The 21502-nt window shown below is 40.9% G+C and overlaps 1 protein-coding gene across 3 annotated transcripts in view; it reads right to left on the bottom strand.

The window, feature by feature from the left end:
- Positions 1 to 21502, bottom strand: part of VPS35 (VPS35 retromer complex component) — a 43632-nt gene that overhangs the window by 4733 nt on the left and 17397 nt on the right. For all 3 annotated transcript variants that reach the window (XM_048816361.2, XM_075118381.1, XM_048816362.2), the window contains exons 2-14: positions 21149 to 21247; positions 18767 to 18863; positions 17631 to 17754; positions 15830 to 16012; positions 14806 to 15019; positions 13776 to 13859; positions 12718 to 12827; positions 6800 to 6896; positions 6565 to 6713; positions 4866 to 5073; positions 3995 to 4150; positions 2502 to 2624; positions 1131 to 1310 (exon numbers count right to left, since the gene is read on the bottom strand). In XM_048816361.2, the coding sequence (XP_048672318.1) occupies positions 1131 to 1310; positions 2502 to 2624; positions 3995 to 4150; positions 4866 to 5073; positions 6565 to 6713; positions 6800 to 6896; positions 12718 to 12827; positions 13776 to 13859; positions 14806 to 15019; positions 15830 to 16012; positions 17631 to 17754; positions 18767 to 18863; positions 21149 to 21247 (1824 nt within the window). The remainder of the gene's footprint in view (positions 1 to 1130; positions 1311 to 2501; positions 2625 to 3994; positions 4151 to 4865; positions 5074 to 6564; positions 6714 to 6799; positions 6897 to 12717; positions 12828 to 13775; positions 13860 to 14805; positions 15020 to 15829; positions 16013 to 17630; positions 17755 to 18766; positions 18864 to 21148; positions 21248 to 21502) is intronic.

Genomic DNA, 21502 nt, shown 5'->3' with positions numbered 1-21502 from the left:
AGTGGCCTACAACAAGTCAGCTTTAAAATACTCTCGAAGCTTTATTAAAGCTTTGTTTAACCTTTAGTTAAAACGCTGCTTAAGAAAAGGAGCTTCCTATTACAGACGGCCCTTGGTGCAGGCTCCACTCTATGTCCAGAATATGTAAAATTACACAAGGGAAGAAAGCCAGTAAGGAGTAAATCAGTGACCCTGGTAGTAAATCCCACTGACATGAATGTATAGCATTAAAACTATTTGTAAAGCGGCAATGCAAGTGTCTCATGAGGAAAAGACCCTCTTATTTAAAAAGACTGGGCACATACATACACACCTGACATCAGTCTCATTTTCATAAAACAAGATTCTATACACAAACTTTTAAAAGTCACACACCAGCCACAATTAGAAAATGAAGCATAGCACATGCTGAATGTCTCAGCTATCCAGACCTGGCATTGGAAAGACAAGGCAATCCGGGGGGTGGGGGGGGATCATCTTTCAAAAGGTTATCAAATGGGGGGGTGGGGGGGGGTTTAAGAGGAAAGAATATGTTGGCCTCAAACATTCATTGTTTTCCAGTAATCTGGTCAATCTGCAGTAAAGTTAGCTCAAGGAGTTATTCAACAGGGAATCTATGAAATAAATGAGGTTCATTTTCAGATAAAAGGACTATTTGAAATAAGTTTTGTGGAGTTTAGCAGCAAGACCCAGTATGAAAACTCAACATTGCAACTTCTGAAGCTTATTGTAAATGTCTTGGGGTTGCGTCACATCAGACAGGTAGCTGGAGTTTTGGACTAAACCTAGAAAACTTGCTGAAGCAGCATTTAATGTAGAAGAAGCCCTATTTTCCAATGAAAGGACTGCTGGAGCAGCACGTGGCACTGCTGTATTCCAGAAGTTGTTGAATTAAAGCACTTGTTCAGGTAGGGAGAAGCTAAACTTAACATGGGGCTGAAGAAGTAAAAGGGAAGATTTAGGGGTCTCTTCCTGAAGAGGATCAGTTGCTAGAATCACACCTTCAGCGATCTTTGCAGTTAAATGTCAGATTTAATTTCTATAGCCAACCAATAACAAAGACAAACTAGCCACACCAAGTTTTTAAAGCAATGCAGGTGAAGAAAAATATTCAGCAACATCATTGTTACCTGGGACATGAATTCATAGGCCACTGTTTCGTGGTTTTCAAAACCAGTTTCTCCAGCAGCCAGTGCTCCTTGGAGAAAGAGCCGCAGAGGCAGCTCTGCCAATTCTGCTTTGATTAAAGCACTGATGGTCTGATGTGCAAATGAGAAGATCTTCTGGCATTTCTTTTCCCATTTGTCATCCTAAAGAAATACAGTTAAGTCAAAGCTTGGACTAAGCCATTGCAACAGCAAGAAGGGAAAGATTCAGGAAAGGAAAGTAATCAAAACATGATTACTCTTATTCTCTTCCTCTCTCAACTGATCTCACTCAGCTTTGCATACTAATTAAGAAAGCAGAATGTTTAATCACATTAGAGCAGGTTTACCACACAAAATCTGTTTGCACTTCTGTATCCTGGTCTAGAATTCTCATTAGTCTTTCACAGAAAACCTTCCATTTATGACAGTTCAAAAGTAGCACTAAATATGACCTTCCCCACCACATTTTGGAGCTTGACTTTCAGAAATGTATACCCAATTTTTGGGCGCAGTTACCGTGATTATGCTTAATACTCACAAGCAAGTCAGCCCAACCACAAAACAGTGAACGTGCACATGATGTAAAGAAAAAAAAAAAGTCGTGAACAGGGGTCATTATAAAATATAATCTTAAATTACGTGAGATTTCGATGCTCACCCTAAAAATATTTTGATGAGGAATGTTCTAACATCTCCAATACCAATTAACATCATCATACAAAGTGTGGAACAAACATTTTACTGCAACAAAAAAGTCTTTGGATGAAGTGAGATTGCTAATTTTCAAGGGACCGAAGTAGAGTAAACTCTGCAGAATTTTTTTTTGAGTATGTACAATTTAGTAACTACCGCATTATAATTAATCTGAAAGAAGGAATTATTTGCTTTCAAAAGGGCTAACATTTTTAAAGATAGTTTATTTTAACTTTATGCACTTTTAGAGCTATAGGTATCTAGCTTGATTTTAAGTAGCAATTTCATTGCAGTCACCTGAAGTATGCTCCCTTAATCATTCGCTGCATGATATCAGAGCATTAAAGTCAGCCACCTTCAGTCTCAGAACATAATCCAGAACTATCCAAGTTTACATCCAACTTTTGTTTCATAAAAATTTTGGGCAAACAGTTTCTTAGATAGGAACCTGAGTGGATTAAATAAAAAAAACTTATTTCTCTCTTGACTGCTTGAGAAATTGATTTGCTTTCTTATTTAATATCTGCTTTAAGAAGATGAAGAAATCCGGTTTTAAGACCCTGTATCAAATTTTGAACTACACAGTAAACTTTAGCCAAACAAAAAGGATTTTTAGGAGGGCAGGACTAGAAGCAAGTACGCAAAATGTGCATATCTCACCACTTTGGAATTCTCCTTGTAGCGAAAGGCAAGCTGGTATGCAGCAAAAACCAAGGGTGCCAGTGTGAAACGAATACGTTGGTTCCCACCTGCGCCAAAGTGTTTCCGGGCAGTGTTCAAAATCTATAATGAAAAAAGGACTAAAGTTATTTTCGTAAGCCTAGAGATATTTCCATGTTTGCCTTAAAGAGGACTTAGAAAATGCACATTATTTTCTTTTCAATTTAATACCATACATAAAACTCTCCTCTCTACCGCGGCATTTTTAGTATACCACCTCCACTGTGAATTTAGTTTTGATTTAAAATTCAGCTCTCTAAACTTAGTTTAAAAATAACTAGTTGGATCCAGTGTCTGTTTGGGTTTATAATGATCACGATGTATATACTAAGAACGAGAACTCAAGTGGATAATGTACTCCAGATTCAGTTTACTGCTTACTGACTGCATGACTTTATTAAATCAATTATTGAATACAAATGCTACTAATACCCAAAAAAAACCCCACATTTGAAGTAACGGGAACATGCATAGTGAAAAAAGCCACATCACACTACTTGTATCACCCATGTACAATCACTTGTGATTGTACAAGTAAAAATAAATCAAGAGATGCTTCTGTCGCCTTTTTACCTTCCTTTCCTATATTGATAGTATTTCACACACAAAAAAGTCAAAGAACATTAAGGTTGCAAAGTTGAGCATTCAGATGTTTGGATGTGTCAGAATTAAGGTTCCTGGGCAACTTTATTAACAACCATATGGCTCATCAGCATGGTTGAGCCTTTACATGGACAGCACATGCCTCTGCCACTTGAGCTAACTGAGAAACTGGTAGAGAAGGCCAACCTATTACAGCTAAGCAAGCCAGCAGTAGCGGGAGAGGAGATGCACGCTTTGCTAGTGGATTTCACAACTACTGGCTGACAGCAGAGGAATGGTGAGACTCAGAAAACGTGAGTTCCAGTCCAAGATCTGGAAGCATGGTCTAGTGGGCTACTTGTTCCATTTGGTTTTAACATTTAAGGACATGATCATGTCTTTATTGTAGACACCTGTCCCATATAGATTTGGCAATACTGCACGTTGTCTATGACTAGACAGCACAAGGGGATAGATTCTCTGACTGCCTCTATGTTCACATATACCCAGCATACATTGGCAGATGCAAGGCAGTGCACAGATATTGTTTCTTCAATTTCAAACAAGACTGAAGGCCACTTCAGACAACTTGGCCCATATGACAGAATATTAACTGCTGTAATCACTCTTGGACTTCTGCAACACCAAGTTTTACACAAGAGTCAACTTGTGTATAGAGAAGTCTACGTGCTCTCCACCCTAATCAGTATTATTAAACTAAGATCTAAAAATTAGTTCCTTTGCTTACAGCTGCATTAAAATGTACCTTATAAACAAATGACGGTTTAAGTTATTACCACAGGTGACATGCTGAAGAGCATGAAATGCATGTGGAAGTGTTAAAACCATACCAGATACTGTTGATCAGGATCATCTGAATGTAGAAGATGAATAAACCTTCCCACAAGGCTCTGCTCATCAGCAAAGTCCTCAGGGTCAGGGTCTTCAGCAGGCTGATCTGGTTGGTCCTGGATCAGTGTTGACACCAGATTCATAATTGCATCAACCTGTAAAGAAGGCAACAAAACATATCCAACCAGGCTTAGAATGGTATCAAACATGTAATAAACTACAAACCTGAGCCAAGCCCATTCATCAGATCCTATCAGCATAAAAAAGAGTTACTGGTCAGGAACACAAAAACTCTTTACATTACTATCTTAAAGAGCAATTTACAGCACTCAAAGCATACTGGGAAAAGAGACTTCATTATTATTTTAAACTAAGGAATCTTTATCCTGCTCTGAAGGGTGCCCCTCAGAATACAATAGCACCCACTCTGCATGAACGGAAGATTTCATCTCTTCAAATATGTGTAAGGTACTTTTTTAAAAAGTTGTCTAAATACCTTCGATTAAAACAAAAAAAAACAAACAATGGTAAATCTGCTTTTAGCTAGAGACTTTACATAGTCACCTCCCCACTTAACTCCCACTCATTAATTAGCCAATTTCCTCTGATCACATCTTGAAGGCTTAGGCACACTGGACCAGGGAGATGAGTGAAGACAACCTAGATAATTTTGGAGGGTGAGTGTAACTCTACCAAGCATGGTAAAGAAAATCATGTGCTAATTAAGCTGTGGTTAGACTGTGGTTTTGAGATACCACACACACTCAGCCACGCACATGAAGTCAGTTAGTGTTGGTTTCCAAGACTTCACACAGACAGAAAAAACACTGAAGTTTGTGATAGTTAATATTTAGCTGTATCCTTTCATACCTGTTCTTGGGAGACAATTACTGTGTTATAATCCAGTACATTGCTAAGCACGTAACAACTCATGCTCTTTCTTGATTCATAGTCAAAGTACTCAAAGAGCGGGTGGAAGTGCTTTAGTTTCAGAACGGTCAGGATATTGTTGTAGGTATCAACTGGGATCTTTAAAAGTCGTGTTAGCTCTTTTGACACAGCACTGCTTGTTGCAATACTGGAATATAAGTAGACAAAAAAATTAGAAATCTCTTATGTTGACTGATATTAAAAAAGGAGTAGTAAAAGCTAAAGGTGGAAATAAGTGTTTCACAACAATATAGTTTCACTGTTCAACATGTGTTCAACCACTTGCTTGTAGTGGGACAGAAAAATCCCTCTACACAGGCAATCTTTGATGGCAATTAAGGTGGAAGTTAAAGGCACAAATCCTGCCTCCAGCATACATCCCAAGTAGCAGGGCTACACACTAGGAGTTGGCCTCCCAGACCAGAGTGGTAGTAGAACTGCATTACAGCTATCATTCCAACTGGAGGACCAGAACAGCCGTGCCTATGCCATCCTCCCACCTCTTCTTCTCCTTTATGAGGAGGAATGGCCAATACACATAATTAGATCATTGTGAACCTGTACAAAGGGAGGCCCTAAGATAGCGAGCTCAGCTGCATGTAGGTCAGGTGAACCTGTATAGAGACTTTCCAAACCCTGCCCCCACTTCACAGAATGGAATCAATTACACTGTAGCAAGGTCCTCTGTGCCTGAATGTGGGGAGGAGGGTTTGCCCATAAATTGTCTATTTACTGGCAGGAGAGAGGGGACCTGAGAAGTAGTATTTAATAAGATACTTGAACACCACGAACTGAGCTAAGCATCCTGTTCAATTTAGCAATAGTCACAGGTAAACGGGAATACAAGAATTCAAGTCTGTAATTTTTAGAGATTAAGAAATTTGTTGACATTACTTTAATACTGTACAGCGTGAAGGGTTTCCTCAACTCTTCCTAGAGTTGCATTTGTTGATTTTCTTCAGAAACCAAAAGGAAACCTTGAAGATCATACCATAGCCCTTTCAGGAATAATCCTGTATTCCTACAATGTAAAACTTGAATGCTGTCCACCCCCCAGGAATGTCTTATAAAAGATCTGTGTACCTAAGATAAAGGTTAGCACCAATCAACCACCTAATTTATTCAGGGTCTCTTCAATACGTGGTCTTCATCAGTAATTTCAGGATATGTCGACTCTGCATTTAGACACCCACAGCTGCCCTGTACCAGCTGACTTGGGTTAAGGGGCTGTTGAATTGCAGTGTAATCGTTCGGGCTCAGGCTGGAACCCAGGCTCTGAGACCTCACACGGTGGGAGGATCCCAGAGCCCAGGCTCCAGCCCAAGCCCGAATTCCTGCACTGCAATTCAACAGCCCCTTAGCCTAAGCCCCACGAGTTAAAGTCAGCTGGCACAGGCCAGCCATTGGTGTCTAATCGCAGTGTAGACATACCCTTAGAGACCAAATCATCAACCTGTATAACACTGCATTTTACAGTCTACCAAACAAATGAATAGTTAAGATAACATGTCAATCTCCTCTTTTTTTGGCTGACAGCAGGAGTTTGGAGGGTGTTGTTTAAAAAAGCCAAACTAAATACAGTTGCTCCCAGAAAAACTACAGAAAAATTTCATACTTAAGAAAATTAGTGTTCACTTACTGTTCCAGATTAAGTTTATTAAATATTTCCACAGTTGTCTCCAACACTTTATCAACATAGTCAACACGATCTGGATAGCATTTCATAGCTAAGTTAATAAGCGATACTTGCAATGACACCACGTCCTCTGAAGGCATATCTTGTCTAGACTGAAATTTGAGACAGAAGTTAAATTTGAGAGAAATGTCTAGTTTTTTGTTAAAAACCAGATTTGCATCTTGTATTCAGAACACACCTGTATAACAGTGGCCACCTGCTGCGAAAAGATGTCAAAAAGCTTAATATCTGCTGGGATCCCTGGTCCATCTTCACGGTGAGCAAATAAAGCTAACCTGTGAACAGAGGAAGGAAAGAAGCTCATTCAGGTTAGATTCTTCTTACTTTAGGGAGACAAAGGGTTAAATACACACAAAGAAAAAAGAGGAATAAAACATGTACATAGACTCAATGTATTAATACCTACTGGACATGAGTAGGAAGTTCGTGAGAGAGATCAGAAGGCACAGCAGTCTTCATAAAAGTAAACAACTAGCACAGCCTGGGAAATACTAGTCCCAAGGAAAGAGATTGAGAATGAATGGTGACAAACAGGGAGCAAGGAAAAATAAAATAAAATAGAGGAGAATGGGAGGCCTCAGTATGTTTTTGAATTCATGCTCCTAAACATGGGGCATACATCCTGCACCTCCGCAGCAGAGAACAGTCAGACAATGGTCATATTCTAATGCAGCCACTGTTTCATGTTATTTGCTGAGAAAACATCATTTACTTAATCTCTGTACTGGTCTCAAGAGAAAGGTATATTGGAGATAAATACTGACAGCTGGCTGTACACTCATGAAAGAAGTGAGATCAGCAAGTCCAGGACTTTTACTGCTTGTGCAGGGCAAAACATGGAGACAAGATTATGGTTGGAAGCAGTGGTGATCAATTTATTTCCATGTTATGGAGAGAATGCACATCTGCTAAGAATGCAAGCAAGACAAGAGGGGATGTTTATCTGTTCTTTTTGTCATGTAATTAGCTGGAATTATGCCCAGTAGTTACAATTCATGCTCACAGCACTGTTTCAATATTTAAAGTTACAAGGGAGAACAGGATGTGTTAGAGGGGGAAAAAACCACTTCAAAAAGAACAGGAAGCCAGTAACATTTGCTCTGCTGTGCAACAACAACAATACAAAGACTTTGCCAAGCTCCACGTGTAAGTGGGGGAATAGTTCTGCTCTTGTGGGGAACTTTCCTGGCTTCTGCACTACCCCGGTGAAGTGGGCTAGCGAAAGGATCTGAGTCCTCGCTTTCACTTCCTTTACCCAGTGGCCTTCCTGCCCTTGAGGACTCCCTTTCCACTCTCCTGTCTGGCAGAGTCCTCGTAACCCCAACAAGGCTGGGCCTAGGATTCCTGGCGGGCTCGACCCCCAACCCTGCTGTGGTCACCTAGGACAGGGGCTAGGGTGCCCCACGCCGGGGTACTGTGTCTGCACTGGGCACTTCTCTGACCCACTGACCATTACATACAAGTGAAAGCAAATGCAAGTTATATAATCAACAATTCAATTTAAAAAGAATAAGGGGAAATGAGGAAGGTTAAAGGAAACACATCAATCCATTCTGTGGCAGGGAACATCACAAACAGAGCCTCTGGAATGTCAGGGCAGTTCACAGTCTGTTCCTTGTAAGTCCCAGGCCACCTTCTCAGGCCCTGGCTTTGCTGCAGGGATGCTGTGGATTGGATACTTGCTCTGGTGGTGGCCACACGCTCTCAGGCTCTAAGTGGCAGGACCCTTCTTCCCAGTGTCCCCCCCTCACCCTGTCAGGGTTACGATCCAAGTCTGGCCTGCAGAGCCTCTTGGCTGAGGCGTCTCCCTGTGCTGGGCCTGCTGCCCAGGGTCCCCCTCACTCTCCTCAGCTGCTCATCGCACCCAGCTCTGGACTGCTCCAGCCCCAGCTCCATCACTCTGTTTCAGCACTGCTGCTCTGCCTCCAGCTCCCTGGGCTGCTTCTTTGGCCCCTCTGCCTCTGGTCGCTGCAGCTCTGCTCCCAGGACAGGTCTGCTCTGCAGGCTGCTTCTGTGACTCTGCTCCCAGTACTGACCTGCTTCCTGGGCTGCTTTTCTGACCCCTCTGGCTCTGGTTGCTGCAGCTCTGCTCCCAGGGCAAGTCTGCTCTCTGGATCTGGCACAGCTCTGCTCCCCAGCTCAGCTTGGGCCCCTGCTTTCTTCTTAGCTCAGCCCCACTCTGTCCAACCCAGGCAAATCCAGCTCACATGGACGACGGGACCTCCCTGGCCTCCTGACTCCCTGATTAGCCTGCTCGCCCTGTCATTCAGGCTGACCTGGAGCATTGGCCTCTCCCCACTGTTCCTGGGGGCTGTCAGTCTCGGGGTCCTGATTCCCCATCCACCCATCCCCCTTTTTAGTACTGGGAGCTAGCCATCCAAAACACCCACACTGAATGTTAGTAAGGGGGCAACAGTCCCCTTACACAAGCAATGCCACTTAATTACTTTCTAACCACTGTGCCATAGGAGTTCTTCCACTGCCTCACTAAAAGGGGTCTTTTGGGGGGGGGGGGAGAAAAGACACCCTCACGGAGTGTGCATGGAATCAGCATGTGCCAGCAATGTCCCTCTGCCATGTACATTGGCCAAACTAGACAGTCTCTATGCAAAAGAATAAATGGACACAAATCTGACATCAGAAATCATAACATTCAAAAACCAGTAAGAGAACACTTCAATCTCCCTGGTCACTCAATAACAGACCTAAAAAGTGGCAATTCCTCAACAACAAAAACTTCAAAGGGACTCCAATGTGAAACTGCAGAACTGGAATTAATTTGCTAACTGGAAACCATCAGATTAGGTCCGAATAAAGACTGGGAGCGGTTGGGTCATGACAAAACTGGACACCATCAGATTAGGTCCGAATAAAGACTGGGAGCGGTTGGGTCATGACAAAACCTAAACCTAATTTCCCCCTACTGTTACTCTCACCTTCTTGTCAACTGTCTGAAATGGACCACTCTTACCATTTCAAAAGTTATTTTTCCTCCCTTGGAATCCTGCTGTTAAGTGAATTGTCTCATTAGACTGACCTCATACTTGGTAAGGCAACTCACATCCTTTCATGTATTTATACCTACTCCTGTATTTTCCACTCCATGCATCTCATGAAGTGGGTTCTAGCCCACGAAAGCTTATGCCAAAATAAATTTGTTAGTCTTGAAGGTGCTACAAGGACTCCTCGTTGTTTTTGCTGACACAGACCAACATGGCTACCACTCTGAAGCTTTAAACCAGTTACTCATCTGCAACACTTGTGACATCTGGAACAGGATTTCAAAGTTTGCTCAGACTTATTACAGAAAAGGCAGGTGAGAAAGGTCCATTTGCCATGCTCCGTTTCCCAACGGAGGGAGAGAGAAGGGCCTCAATGATTTAGTTTAGAGGCTGCAAGGGTCCATGAGCCAGGATCAACCCATCCTCACACTTCGCACAGCTACAGGTGCATGTTTGCAGAGGAGCAAGCAGCTCCCTGAAAGCCAAAACACCGTCCCTTCCTGATTCTGCAGTGGCCTCAAGGCAGCTGGCCATGACAGTAGAATATATGTCAAGTGCTGCAGAATCCGAGTAGAGAAACAGTCCGACAGCACTGGCCACAGTATCCTGGCCAGCAGCAAAACAGAAGGCAGCATTTGCACACTATGTACAGAAATAATCATAAGTCAAGGACCCCAAAGCTACAAACCAACTTGACCACTTCTCGTAAGACTCCCTGAACAGAGGGTTCTGATAAGTGTGGTGGGCTAGAACTTCTAGAGGTTTTCCTCCCCACAAGCATCTCTCTGTCTCAACTGTGTTCAGCTTCAGTCAGTTGCCTCTCTACATCTTGAGATCATCCAGATACTGGGATAGCTGAACAATGGTACTATTTATGTCAAAATGTGTTGTAGAGCTGGGTCCTGCCTGCATAACGCTGGCATCTCTGACTATGCTGCCTCCCATCTGCCCCCAATGGCTTCCTGTAGATGTTATTATGAAGGAGGAAATGGGGGGACAACTCCGAGTGAGTGGTCTGCAGTGAAGGAGCCAATCCTGCTCACAGTCTGACTTGAGAAGAACCATGGGTGCAATCTCTGGGCTTTTCCATTAACCCCTGAATTTGCGCTGCAATTACACTATAATCAAAAGCATGAGTTGCCAAAGACAGATCCAGTAATAAGAGAATGGGCATCCTACTTTTGCCTTCAGCCAAGCAGGGGTGATCCACCAGCACAAACAGCACCATTTGTTTTCCATTCCTGGCCTGCATCCTGGCTAGGAGGTGTCCAGAACATCAGAAGTAGCTCCTTGCTAGATTCCATCGCCATCACAAAGGTTAGATACCAGTCAGCAGCTGATGAGTTCCATAGGATCCAGAGATTTTTTTTTTTTTTTAGTTCTGGTCAGACTTATGTGATTTATGGTGGGAGATTAGTCTTCTGAGACGTTGTCATGAAACTCTCTGACATCTCTTGGTAATGAATCTGACCTCCAGCTTTGCTGCACAACAGGCCTCTTTGTAAGAGATGGAAGGTTACAGAGCAAACACAAGAGTTCAGCAGCTAATCCTGCTACCTTCCATTACACTTCTTTTAATAAAAGGTAAGAGCCCAACCATAAGTACCACATGAAACTAAGCTGCATACCTATCCCTGCACACATCTAAGTCATATTTGATTGGACATGAGGCTACCATGTGGCTACATACCATAGATGTTACTATGGTCTCCATACTAGACTAACATTTCATGAATATGTTGGATGGTTATAGAATTCTTTTGTTCGGCTGGAACCCAAGACGCATAACCTAAATATCAAATTTTACTTGACACAAATGAAGCCATGGTAATCTCAGTCATCTCTGCTGTTCACTTCGGAAGCTTAGCCCTTTTAGTACTTAGATGTTTCTCTATTAATAAAGTAATAAGGTAGAATATGCACATATGTTTATATTGGAAAATCTGAAGAATAATAAGATCTTTGTTTTGACATGGCTGTATAGAGACAGCGATTTGACTCTCCAACTGCACTTCCCATTCCCACTGACACTATGTATACACACACACAACACAGAGTACCAATTTGCACCCCATATCCCCAAACTGTTGGATATGCCCCCTAGAGGGCACGGAGGAACATTCGAGGAGCGGCGACTGGGGCCAGGGTCAGGAAGGGAGCACCACCCAGCTCTACTCCTGGCCCTAGCCCCACCCCCAGCTGTGGTCTGAGACTCAGTCCCCTTACTCTTGTCTGCGTCACCCCTCCTGGAGCTGCAGCCCCACTCCCGGCTGGGAGGAAGGGGGCAGACAGGAGGTTGGGGGAGGGTCACTGGGTAAGAAGTTTGGGGAGCACTGCAGACAGCAATATAGGCCAAAACATTTTCTTTGGTTTATTCAGATATTTATAGTTCAAATAAAATCAACAGTTGCAATTAAAAAAAAAATTAACAGATACCAAGAAGTGTAAAAAAAAAGCTCTTTTAGGAACAAGAGGAGTAAAGCTCTGCTGATAGACTATGAAATTAAGAACAAAATACTTTTACCTCCTCAAAACATTCAAGACATACAAAATATGTCTATACAAATAAATGCTGGGATCTCACAGATGCTCAAACAAGAGATTGCGTAATAGATAGTTTTGGATATGCAGCCACCTCTGATGTGGCTGCTGCTTTGTTTCATGAGTTCACATCAGAGCTCTTAAATCACTGTGACTAAGTTCATTCATTCATTTCCTGGAGATAACCAGAAAAATCCATCAACCAGAATTCACAAGTCACCAATTCTCCTGGATGGAAAATGCAAAGTTCAAAAAAGAGCAGACACAATCAGTTCTTTAAATACTATATCCATGACTAAGGAAATAAATATGAAAGCAATATACAGTAACATCCTTATCCAGTAACATGAAATCATTCAAGACCAGCTATTCATGGATTTTAATTAAAACTGAAATTTGGAAGATTCAGAAACAATGACATTAAATCAACAGTAGGAGAAATCAAAGAAATAAAAAAAACAGTAGATCCTCAACTGTTTGTGCTGAAGCTATTTAGTACTGTAAATTCTATTTAGTCAATATTTATTCCAGCTAAATCCTTCCTCATACTCACCTGTCAATTAAAGCGATGATAATGTTTTTCACATTCACATTTTGGTGTAATTCTGCACAGGCTCGGAGAAAAGGGTTAAGGGTCTGGAGATGAAATTCGTCTGGGAAAACCTAAAATTCATATCAAGAATTACCAGCCTTCACAGCAATATACACCTTTAGTTATTCATCTCTCTGGAGAAGTAACATGATAAAATTGCTACTAATTTAAAGAAAATAACTGCAGGATAACTGCACTTCACACTACGCAAGAGAAGTCTTGGTGTCACTTCAGGGCAACAGGCAAAATGCGAAGCAGAAGTGGACTGGACATGAAATGAAGCAGATGAAGACTGCATAGGTCTCACAGCACGCGAGCAAAGCTGTTACCATCAGTCATTTGTAATGCAGACACCTGCCTTGAAGAACTTACAAACTTCCATAACAAAAAATGCAAAGGAGAGGAAATGGGATACATTAGCTGCAGCTTCGAGAGTCACACCTCCAGTTTTCCCCACAAGCTGCAGTGTGTCAAAGCATGGTGCTAGTACCAGGAGACTGAGAGGGCAGCATATGGGAACAGGGCTCAAAATAGTACATGATACTCCCAGAACCCCAAACAAAAACTGTTCCATCACCTATGAGAAAGGAGTGACAGCAACTATGGCCCTGTTAAGAATAAGAAGGGACTGGAATGAGGAAAATTAAGTGGCCTAATGCTCAAGAAGCAACATGCAGATTTAGCCAGTGGACCAAGATGAATATTTTGACAGCTAGTACAAAAAGTATATATAAGAGTGAGTGAGTGTGTGTATGTATATATATTACACACACAAAAAAGTACTACTTCCCAGCGGCAATTATATGGGCCAATAAACAAAAACCTAAGGAAATTCAGCAGTTTAGTGTTTTGTTTGTTTTTTTATGTAAAAACAGGTCAACTGCTTAGCCCCCACCCCTCCACCTCCCACAAAGAAAAAAAAGACCCACCACACTGCAATACACCCACACACTTTACATTTATTTTAAACAAACATCAAGTGAATGTTTATGCTACTTTTTCTCCTTTCTGCAGCTTACCTGAATAATACATTCCATGAGATACTCCTGAGCTAGAGCATCCCTGCAGTTTACTACTTGCTCCAATATTCCAGGCAAAACAATCTGTAAAGGAAGGAAGATGTTGCAATATTTTTCCCCCCATTGACTTCCTCAGGCTATACAAATCCTGAATCAGATTTTTAAAATGTTATAAAGTTTCAGTCTGCCTACGCATGTACAAACTTTAGAGTTTTACAGCAATAGTCAGATTATCTCACTAGATATCAACATATAAATCCCGGCTGTACACTGACACTGAAATAGTAATGAGAAGAATTTAATGTCCATTCTTACTGAAGACATAAAATTAAATTTTTCAAATTGAGGCACATGCACACGCTCGCTCGCTTTCTCACACTCACTCACTGGGCAGATTACAAACATACCGGTGTCCATTTATATAAATCTCTCCCATTTTAATTAAATGTAATTGTCTTCAGTGGCATTTGTCATGGTTTACAAAGCATTTCTCATCTATTACTTGAGAATGTCCAGATAGCTCAGGGGACATTTCAGATTTTTGGATCATCTGCATTCTCTAGTATTGACACTTTTTTTTGAGGTCTACTATTTTGAACAGGAATGTAGTCAATTGCTTGAATGCTTTGAAAGGTATCATTTTGTTCATCTTTTTGGCTCCTTCCCCTGTACACATGCATTGCATGTATGCTTATAAAGGGAACTAGTATTTCCCAGTACACAGATTGGGGGACTGGGAGGCAGGACCTCAGAGTCGAATGGCCAGTTCTGTGTAATCTTGTGCATATATCACTTTGTCTTGTTGCACCTCATATTAACCTACCTGTAGGTAGGTTTACTTACCTCCTGGAGCATTATGAGATTTCATTAATGTTCTGAGAGCTTCAAATAAACAGCGCTACAAAAGCGCCAAATATTATATTGATTTTTGTGAAACTAATAACTTTCATAGACAATGGAACTCTTGATTCATGTTTCATTCATCTGGTAAATATAGATACAGTTAAGTGTTAGATGAAAGAAAGCTCACCTGTTTATATCTCTCCACATTAACACCTTCCAATTGACTAAGGCGAACCAAGTTTGTTCCCACTAGGATCCTCAGTTCCTGCCTTTCCCGCTCCCTCTTTTCTCTATCTCGACTGTGTCCTTGGTGTTGCATTCGCACCCAGAGTTTGTTCATCTCAGCAAAGTTCAGCAGCACAAAATCCATGGAATCACTGATGTCGCCGGTGGTTTCTTCGCTGAAATCAGATCAGTGGTTAAAAATAAGAATGTTTTGGCTTCTATCCTGGGGGAGGGGGAGGGTTGCGCACGTGTTTACAAAAGATGCATGTTCCACTTTCAAAGAACTTTAAAGTGAGATCAAGAGGAATTTTAGTTTTAGGAGAATGTGACAAAAGAGAAATGTACAACCAATCAAGTACAGATACAATAGACCCAATCTACATGAGCACTTGAACCACATTAGAAAAAAAATGGTGTGGACAGGGTCAGTAGCATAAAGAATAGTTTTTTAGCACACTTTGTCCCCATCCACAAAGGCTAGAAAACATTTTGCAGACCAGAGATGTATTTGAAACATTAAATATTCTCTACAGTAGAGAGTTTATAGCCTACATTGTGAAGACTAGAGCCCATTTTATCTTGAATCCTACTTTTTACAGTAAGAGAAAACACAAAAAGCTTACATCCCAACCTTAAAGCCAATAAATTAGTTATTGGCCAAGTTCTATGAATATTTCTGGGTGCATGGGGGAAGGAGGAAAATGAGGATGTCGTTTTGACCAGTGAGGCCATTTTAAAGCTATACTTAAGGGTTTTTTTGCCTAAGCATACAAAGCATGTCTTAAGGTCACCTGCCAGGAATTAATCCATCAGGTCTTCACTAGAGACTGGACTTTCATTGTCTATCCAAAGAACAATTACAAAAAATAAATTCTATTTAAAATATGCACCTATTTCAAGCCTTACAAGATCAGAGAATAAACACTATTAATGTATTCTTCGTTTAAGGATGAAGCCATTCTGAGCTTGCATCACATTTCTCTTACTCTGTCTGTTCGCCTTCATCTGGTAAAATATTCCTAGTACACTGAAGAAGGTAGTTTCGAAGAAACAAGCCTCTTAGAGGATGCTGGACACCACGGCACATTTCCACCAAATCTTTCAGGATATCTTTTCTGGACTGAGGAAAGGACTTGACATAGACAACACCTACTGTTATCAGCAGATAGCTAGGGGAAAAAAAACAGTTGAAGAAATTCTGATTAAAATGGTGGATTAAGTATTATTGAGAAAACTTGTATTGATACATGAATACAATACAGTAACCTGGTCAAAGGCAGGTCTACCCCTCTCGTCTCACAAGATACTTAGAAAGGATGAGAAAGAATTAAATGAAGTGTGTATGTGAAGTGTGGAGTGGGTGTGCAAAGAAGTTTATCTAAGTGTGGGTAGTAACAACAAATACTTGGCCCTATTACAGTACTGTATATATTCAAAGCATTGTACAGATATTAACTAATCAGTGCCTACAATGCACACCCCTTTTGCCTGCTGGGCAAGAATTATTTTTCCCATTTACAGAAAGGGAAACTTAGGGCATGTCTACACTTATTGATAGATTGGCACTGCTCCAATCAATGAAGTGAGTGTCGATTTAGCAAGTCTGGTGAAGACACTAAATCAATGGGAGAGCACACTCCCATCAAATTTAGGGTGACCAGATGAAAGGGACAAAATATCGGAACACATGGGGGAAGCAAAAAAAAAAACACACCACAAAAACAACCGCCAAAGTGGCCAAAGCTGCAATATCGGGACAAATATCAGTTGGGATGCAGGACAAATCTAAAAATCGGGACGGTTTTTAAAAAAAATTAATTATGGGACTATGATTTTAGAAGGGAATTGACATTGCTCAATACCTTGCAGAACTAGTTAACCTAACCCTACAAGCAACTCCTCTTAGGAAAACTTCTGTATTTGCCGAGTATCCCTGACGACTCGGCATGAGCACAGGGGTCCACTCACACAATACCGCTTGCAGGATCGGAAGCTAAATCAACAAGAGGATAAGGAACACTATGTATTTAGGGCAATTAATGAAGTTAAGACTTTTCAGTAGTCTCAAGTGTACTGTATCTGAGTTCAGTTATTGTATCGGTGGATAAGCTGAATTTGTTTCATCTTCTTTAGTGAATCTTACTAAGAGATACTAAAGATACTACTAAAATGAAGATAGAGACATGCCACAGTTCTGTTTTTTAAAAAGAACGTATAAACTACAGGAATATTTAATATTATATTAAATGTGATATTATAAAGTGTTTTTTCTATTCCCTATGCCAACAACTGAACATAAGCAATTGGAAAAAGAGACCTCCCACTTATCTTTACAAAAATAGGGCCAGATCCTCAGCTGTGTGCAATCAATTTACACCAGCTAAGATTTGGCACTTATGTCAATTAGGCTTACTAAGATCAGTACAAGATATTTGAAGAAGCAGTTAAATAAAAAATGTAAGTTTCTAACAGCTGATTTATATTAAAAATTAGAGTCAGTGAAACAATTTTTTTTAACTTTATTTCACTAAATTGCTAATAAAACAAAGTACTTGAGTGGGAGAATCCAACTACTAGTTACAAAAGTAGCATTTGGGGCTTAAATATCTCAAAACAATCAGGGGGCTCCTGTGTTATCAGATAGAGATTTTCTTTAGAGTACTTTGAAATCCTGCTCTGAAGCAGGAGACAACACAAAATCCAAGGCAAGAATTTTCCCCGAGCAAGAAGTTTTAGAAAAATAGCATTCATTATTTAAGAAAGTTTTGTCAGTGCTCATTTACTTACAGTCTTGGGATAATATTTCCAGCATACTGTACTAGTTCATAAAGATCTGCCACTTTCCTTCCCTTGGCAAATTCATCTGTCAGATATACCTCCAAATAGTGTAGCTCATCAGAAATAGCCATATCTTTTCTCTTATGGTTAAGGATTAAACATTAATATCACTACAACAGATATGCATACCCATTTACTTAACGGTACCAAGAGGAAGATACTGCCCAAGGAGCTTACAATCTGAAGCTAACAGACAAACAGTAGGAGTCCAGCACAGGGAGCTGAAACGGTTTCTCACAGGACATCACTACTGAAAGACTGAATTTACAAGTTGAAATATTTGAAGGAGAAAGGTGTTCAGCATGCAGAGGAGTGAGAAAGTATTGAGGGCAAGGATACTGCAGTAGAGGGTGGAAGCAAAGGCACATAGGACTAGGCAAAATAAAGAGTGGTGTAGAAGGTCATGGCTTTCACAGAGGGATATCCCGATCCTTAGCAGCATATATAAAAAATTAAGGCTGTAAGAGTATAGAGTGGGGAAGTAACACCTCGCTTCTCTGCATGTCAACAGCATATTTGCTGCATGAAAAGTTACTAAATGTTCCCTCAATTGATATATCACATCAAAGAGAAGTAAATGTAGTAGTCTCCCAGCTTTTAGAAAGAAAAAGCTAAACCACACAGGGGCCAAAAAAAAGGAAGCTAATGCCTGCAGCATGTGCTTTTGGTGTAGGCAAGACCGTTGTATTGACTATAAAGAGACCACCTAGTTTTCTAGGCAAAATCTAGGTGCTCCATAGTTCTAACTCCTTGCTCACCACACTTTGTAGTTTTTAATAATGCCATACAGAATCTTCTAAGAGATCAGGCCCACAGAGTTCTGAAGTGATTACGGACTACTTTGTTCATTCTTGTTGTATAGTACAATCTCTTTCACAGTGAGCTGGTGTGTTTCCTTCTTCAGCTTATCTGGATAGACAACAGTTCCAGCAGAGATAAAGAAAACTGAATAAAGCAATGTTAGGAAAAAAATGATTTTACAAGGAAGAGACCAAAGGGATATCATGTTACTCCTAGGCGCACAACTACACAGATTGCAGTGCACAGTACCTCAAATATTCTCCCATCAACCATTCAAAAGATACAGAGTTCATAATAGCTCTTTGGAGATAGCATAGAAGTCCGCAGTTCACCAAGCATGTTGGAGGCATGTTTCAGAGCATCCATAAGCTTGTTTTTGTCCTAAAGATTGAGTGTAAGAACAAACATTAGCAGTGTTCACTTGTCGTTCCCCAGCCTAGACAACTGCAATTTGATTTGTGAAGCAAGTTAGCTTTCTAACATGTTAAAAACAGCGTTGGAAAACTAAATGGGTAAAAATGCAAAAAAACCCCAAACAAACCCAAAAAGCCAAAACTGAAAAACAATCTACTTCAAATCCAATTATTTTAAGTAACTTGTTCACCATCTAGACAGAGAAGTAGTGAGTGTTTAACAAAAAAAAAAAAGGATGTAAGTTTTGTTTTGAGTGTCTTTTGATATGGGGATATAGTATACCTGTGGGCTAGTACATGAAACACTGGAGAAACAGCTTATTATTTACACTAGTGTGGCAACCCTCGCCCCTCCTCTCCCCAACAAACACAATCCCACCCTGGAAACCAAAGCAAGACATCTTTACAACTCATTAAAGTTCTAGACCCAAGTCTGCTTTCCAGCTCAGTCTAGTGATGAAGCACAGCACTATGCCCTAACAGATAAAGATACAGGGTAACTCACATTATTAGTGGAAAACTCTGCAAGAATTTGGATTAGATTCCCATGTCCATCTCCATAAAAACACTGCTATTTTTAATGTGTGTGTGGAGGGGGGGACGGGGGAGTAGTGTTTTATTAGATCGTCGAGAACAAGGAGGTATATTTAGAGAGTTCCATATAATTATCTGGACCATGAACCTGTATGCTCCTTTGTATGAATATAAAACAGACTACTGGGTGGCTAGGGATTAAGTCTTAGGTCTACAGAGTTTAGGAGCATGGGATTTCAAAATGTCTTTAAATAGTGGGACAAGTTCTCCTTTCAGTAACACGGATGGAAAGTATAGTTGCAATTTCTCTGCGGGTTGTTTTGGAGATGCCAACACATCAAGATATGAACAGAGGAAATTCATAATTCTGTTGGTGCTCCTGTTTCATCCTCTTTGGCTGCAAGCACAAGACAGCAGTTGGCCAAGGACCACTATAAGCTTTCATAGACTCAAAGCTTCTCAAACTCATTTTAAATTCAGCTTTAAGTTTTATTCATTCTTTTGGAGATAAAGCCAAGTTCCTCACATATGCTAGGCTTCCTACTGTTTATGCGCCTCTCATCTTCCCTCCAACTGTCTCTTCAAGTTTCATCCAGCAGAGGAAAAGAGATGAAGGGAGATCTCAGTGCAATGTCACTCATTAGTGCTTTGCATCACAGTACAATCCATTAAGGCTACGTCTACACTACCCCACGGACCAACGCTCCAGGGAGCAATGCACTAGGGTCAATTTAGCAGGTCTAGTGAAGACACACCAAACTGACAGCAGATCGCTTTCCAGTCGAACCTGGTATCTACCCCGAACGAGAAGGGTACAGTAAGTCGACGGGAGAGTCTCCCATCAACCCAGCATAGTGTGGACCCATGGTAAGTCGACCTAAGCTACATCAACTCCAGTTAAGTTATTCATGTAGCTGGAGTTGCGTAGCTTAGGTCAACTTACCACGGTAGTGTAGACATAGCCTAACTAATGCCACAACTGCAGCCCTTGGAAGGTCCCCAGTATATGCTATAGGAATAGTACTCCTGCACAGCAGCATGTAGAGGACTGCCCTGCTGAAAATAAATTCAGCAAAATTCTGCAGCTTGACTGGAGGGAAGAGACATGGAAAAGCACTATGCAGAAATACACACTCAACATACTGAAAGTAAGGGACAAGCAGGATGTGTTCTTACCATGTTATGGACTACTTAGTTTCACAAAAAAGGAAAGGGCAACAATAAAACCTTTGTGAAGATAATCTAAAGAGCTTTTAGGCTTGTAGGCACTTGCAGATTTCCACCTGAGAATACTTATTCCCTCACTTGCTGCATGGAATAGCAGCTACTCGGACATTTTTACATTTTGCTGAGGGAAACTAAGTCAGTAAAACTTCTGGCCTACGAAATGAAAAAAAATATTCCTTCCATTTATTTCAGCAAGCAGTGGCACTAAAAGAAGTGCTCCAGTTTCACCCATTGCTGGAAGTGTCATTTCCATTGGATATGAGAGCTTTGCTGCCAACCTTCATAGTGTGCTGGGTTTCCCCACAACAAGAGAGTCAGTCAATGCTTGTATGCTCAAAGCAGATTGTAAAGTTTATCATGCTTCCAGCTGAATCCAATGCATCAAACTGCAGCTCATGGGGTAGGAGAGAAAGAGTTCCTTCCAGCTTCAAGAAATTACATTCCACTATTTTTAAAAACAAAACAAAACACACACACAAAAACATTTCTTACCAAGCATCGCTTCATCTGGAAAGACTGGACCTTTACAGCCTGAATGGCTTCATCCAGGAGCTTTTCCTGTTCATCTTGAGGAGACTGCTGTGTTGTCGGCTAAGGAAAGAGAGAGAGACAAGGAAAAAAATTGACTCAAGTGTAACTATTTATGGTTTGTTCTTCTCAAAGTTGCATTCCTACCATTTTGGCTATGAAACATCTGCTAGGCTTCTGCAAGACTAATCCCAGTTCTACAATTCAGAGTTATTTATCATTGTCCTTTCTCCTAGGGTATGTCTAAGCTCCTGAGACTACACAGGCACAGATAGGTCGGTATAGCCCAATAAACTCAAGCTGGAACAGCAGAGAAGG

The sequence above is a fragment of the Caretta caretta genome, chromosome 12, assembly GCF_965140235.1.
Source record: "Caretta caretta isolate rCarCar2 chromosome 12, rCarCar1.hap1, whole genome shotgun sequence".
Lineage (NCBI taxonomy): Eukaryota > Metazoa > Chordata > Testudines > Cheloniidae > Caretta > Caretta caretta.
This window is presented reverse-complemented; position numbering and strand designations above follow the sequence as displayed.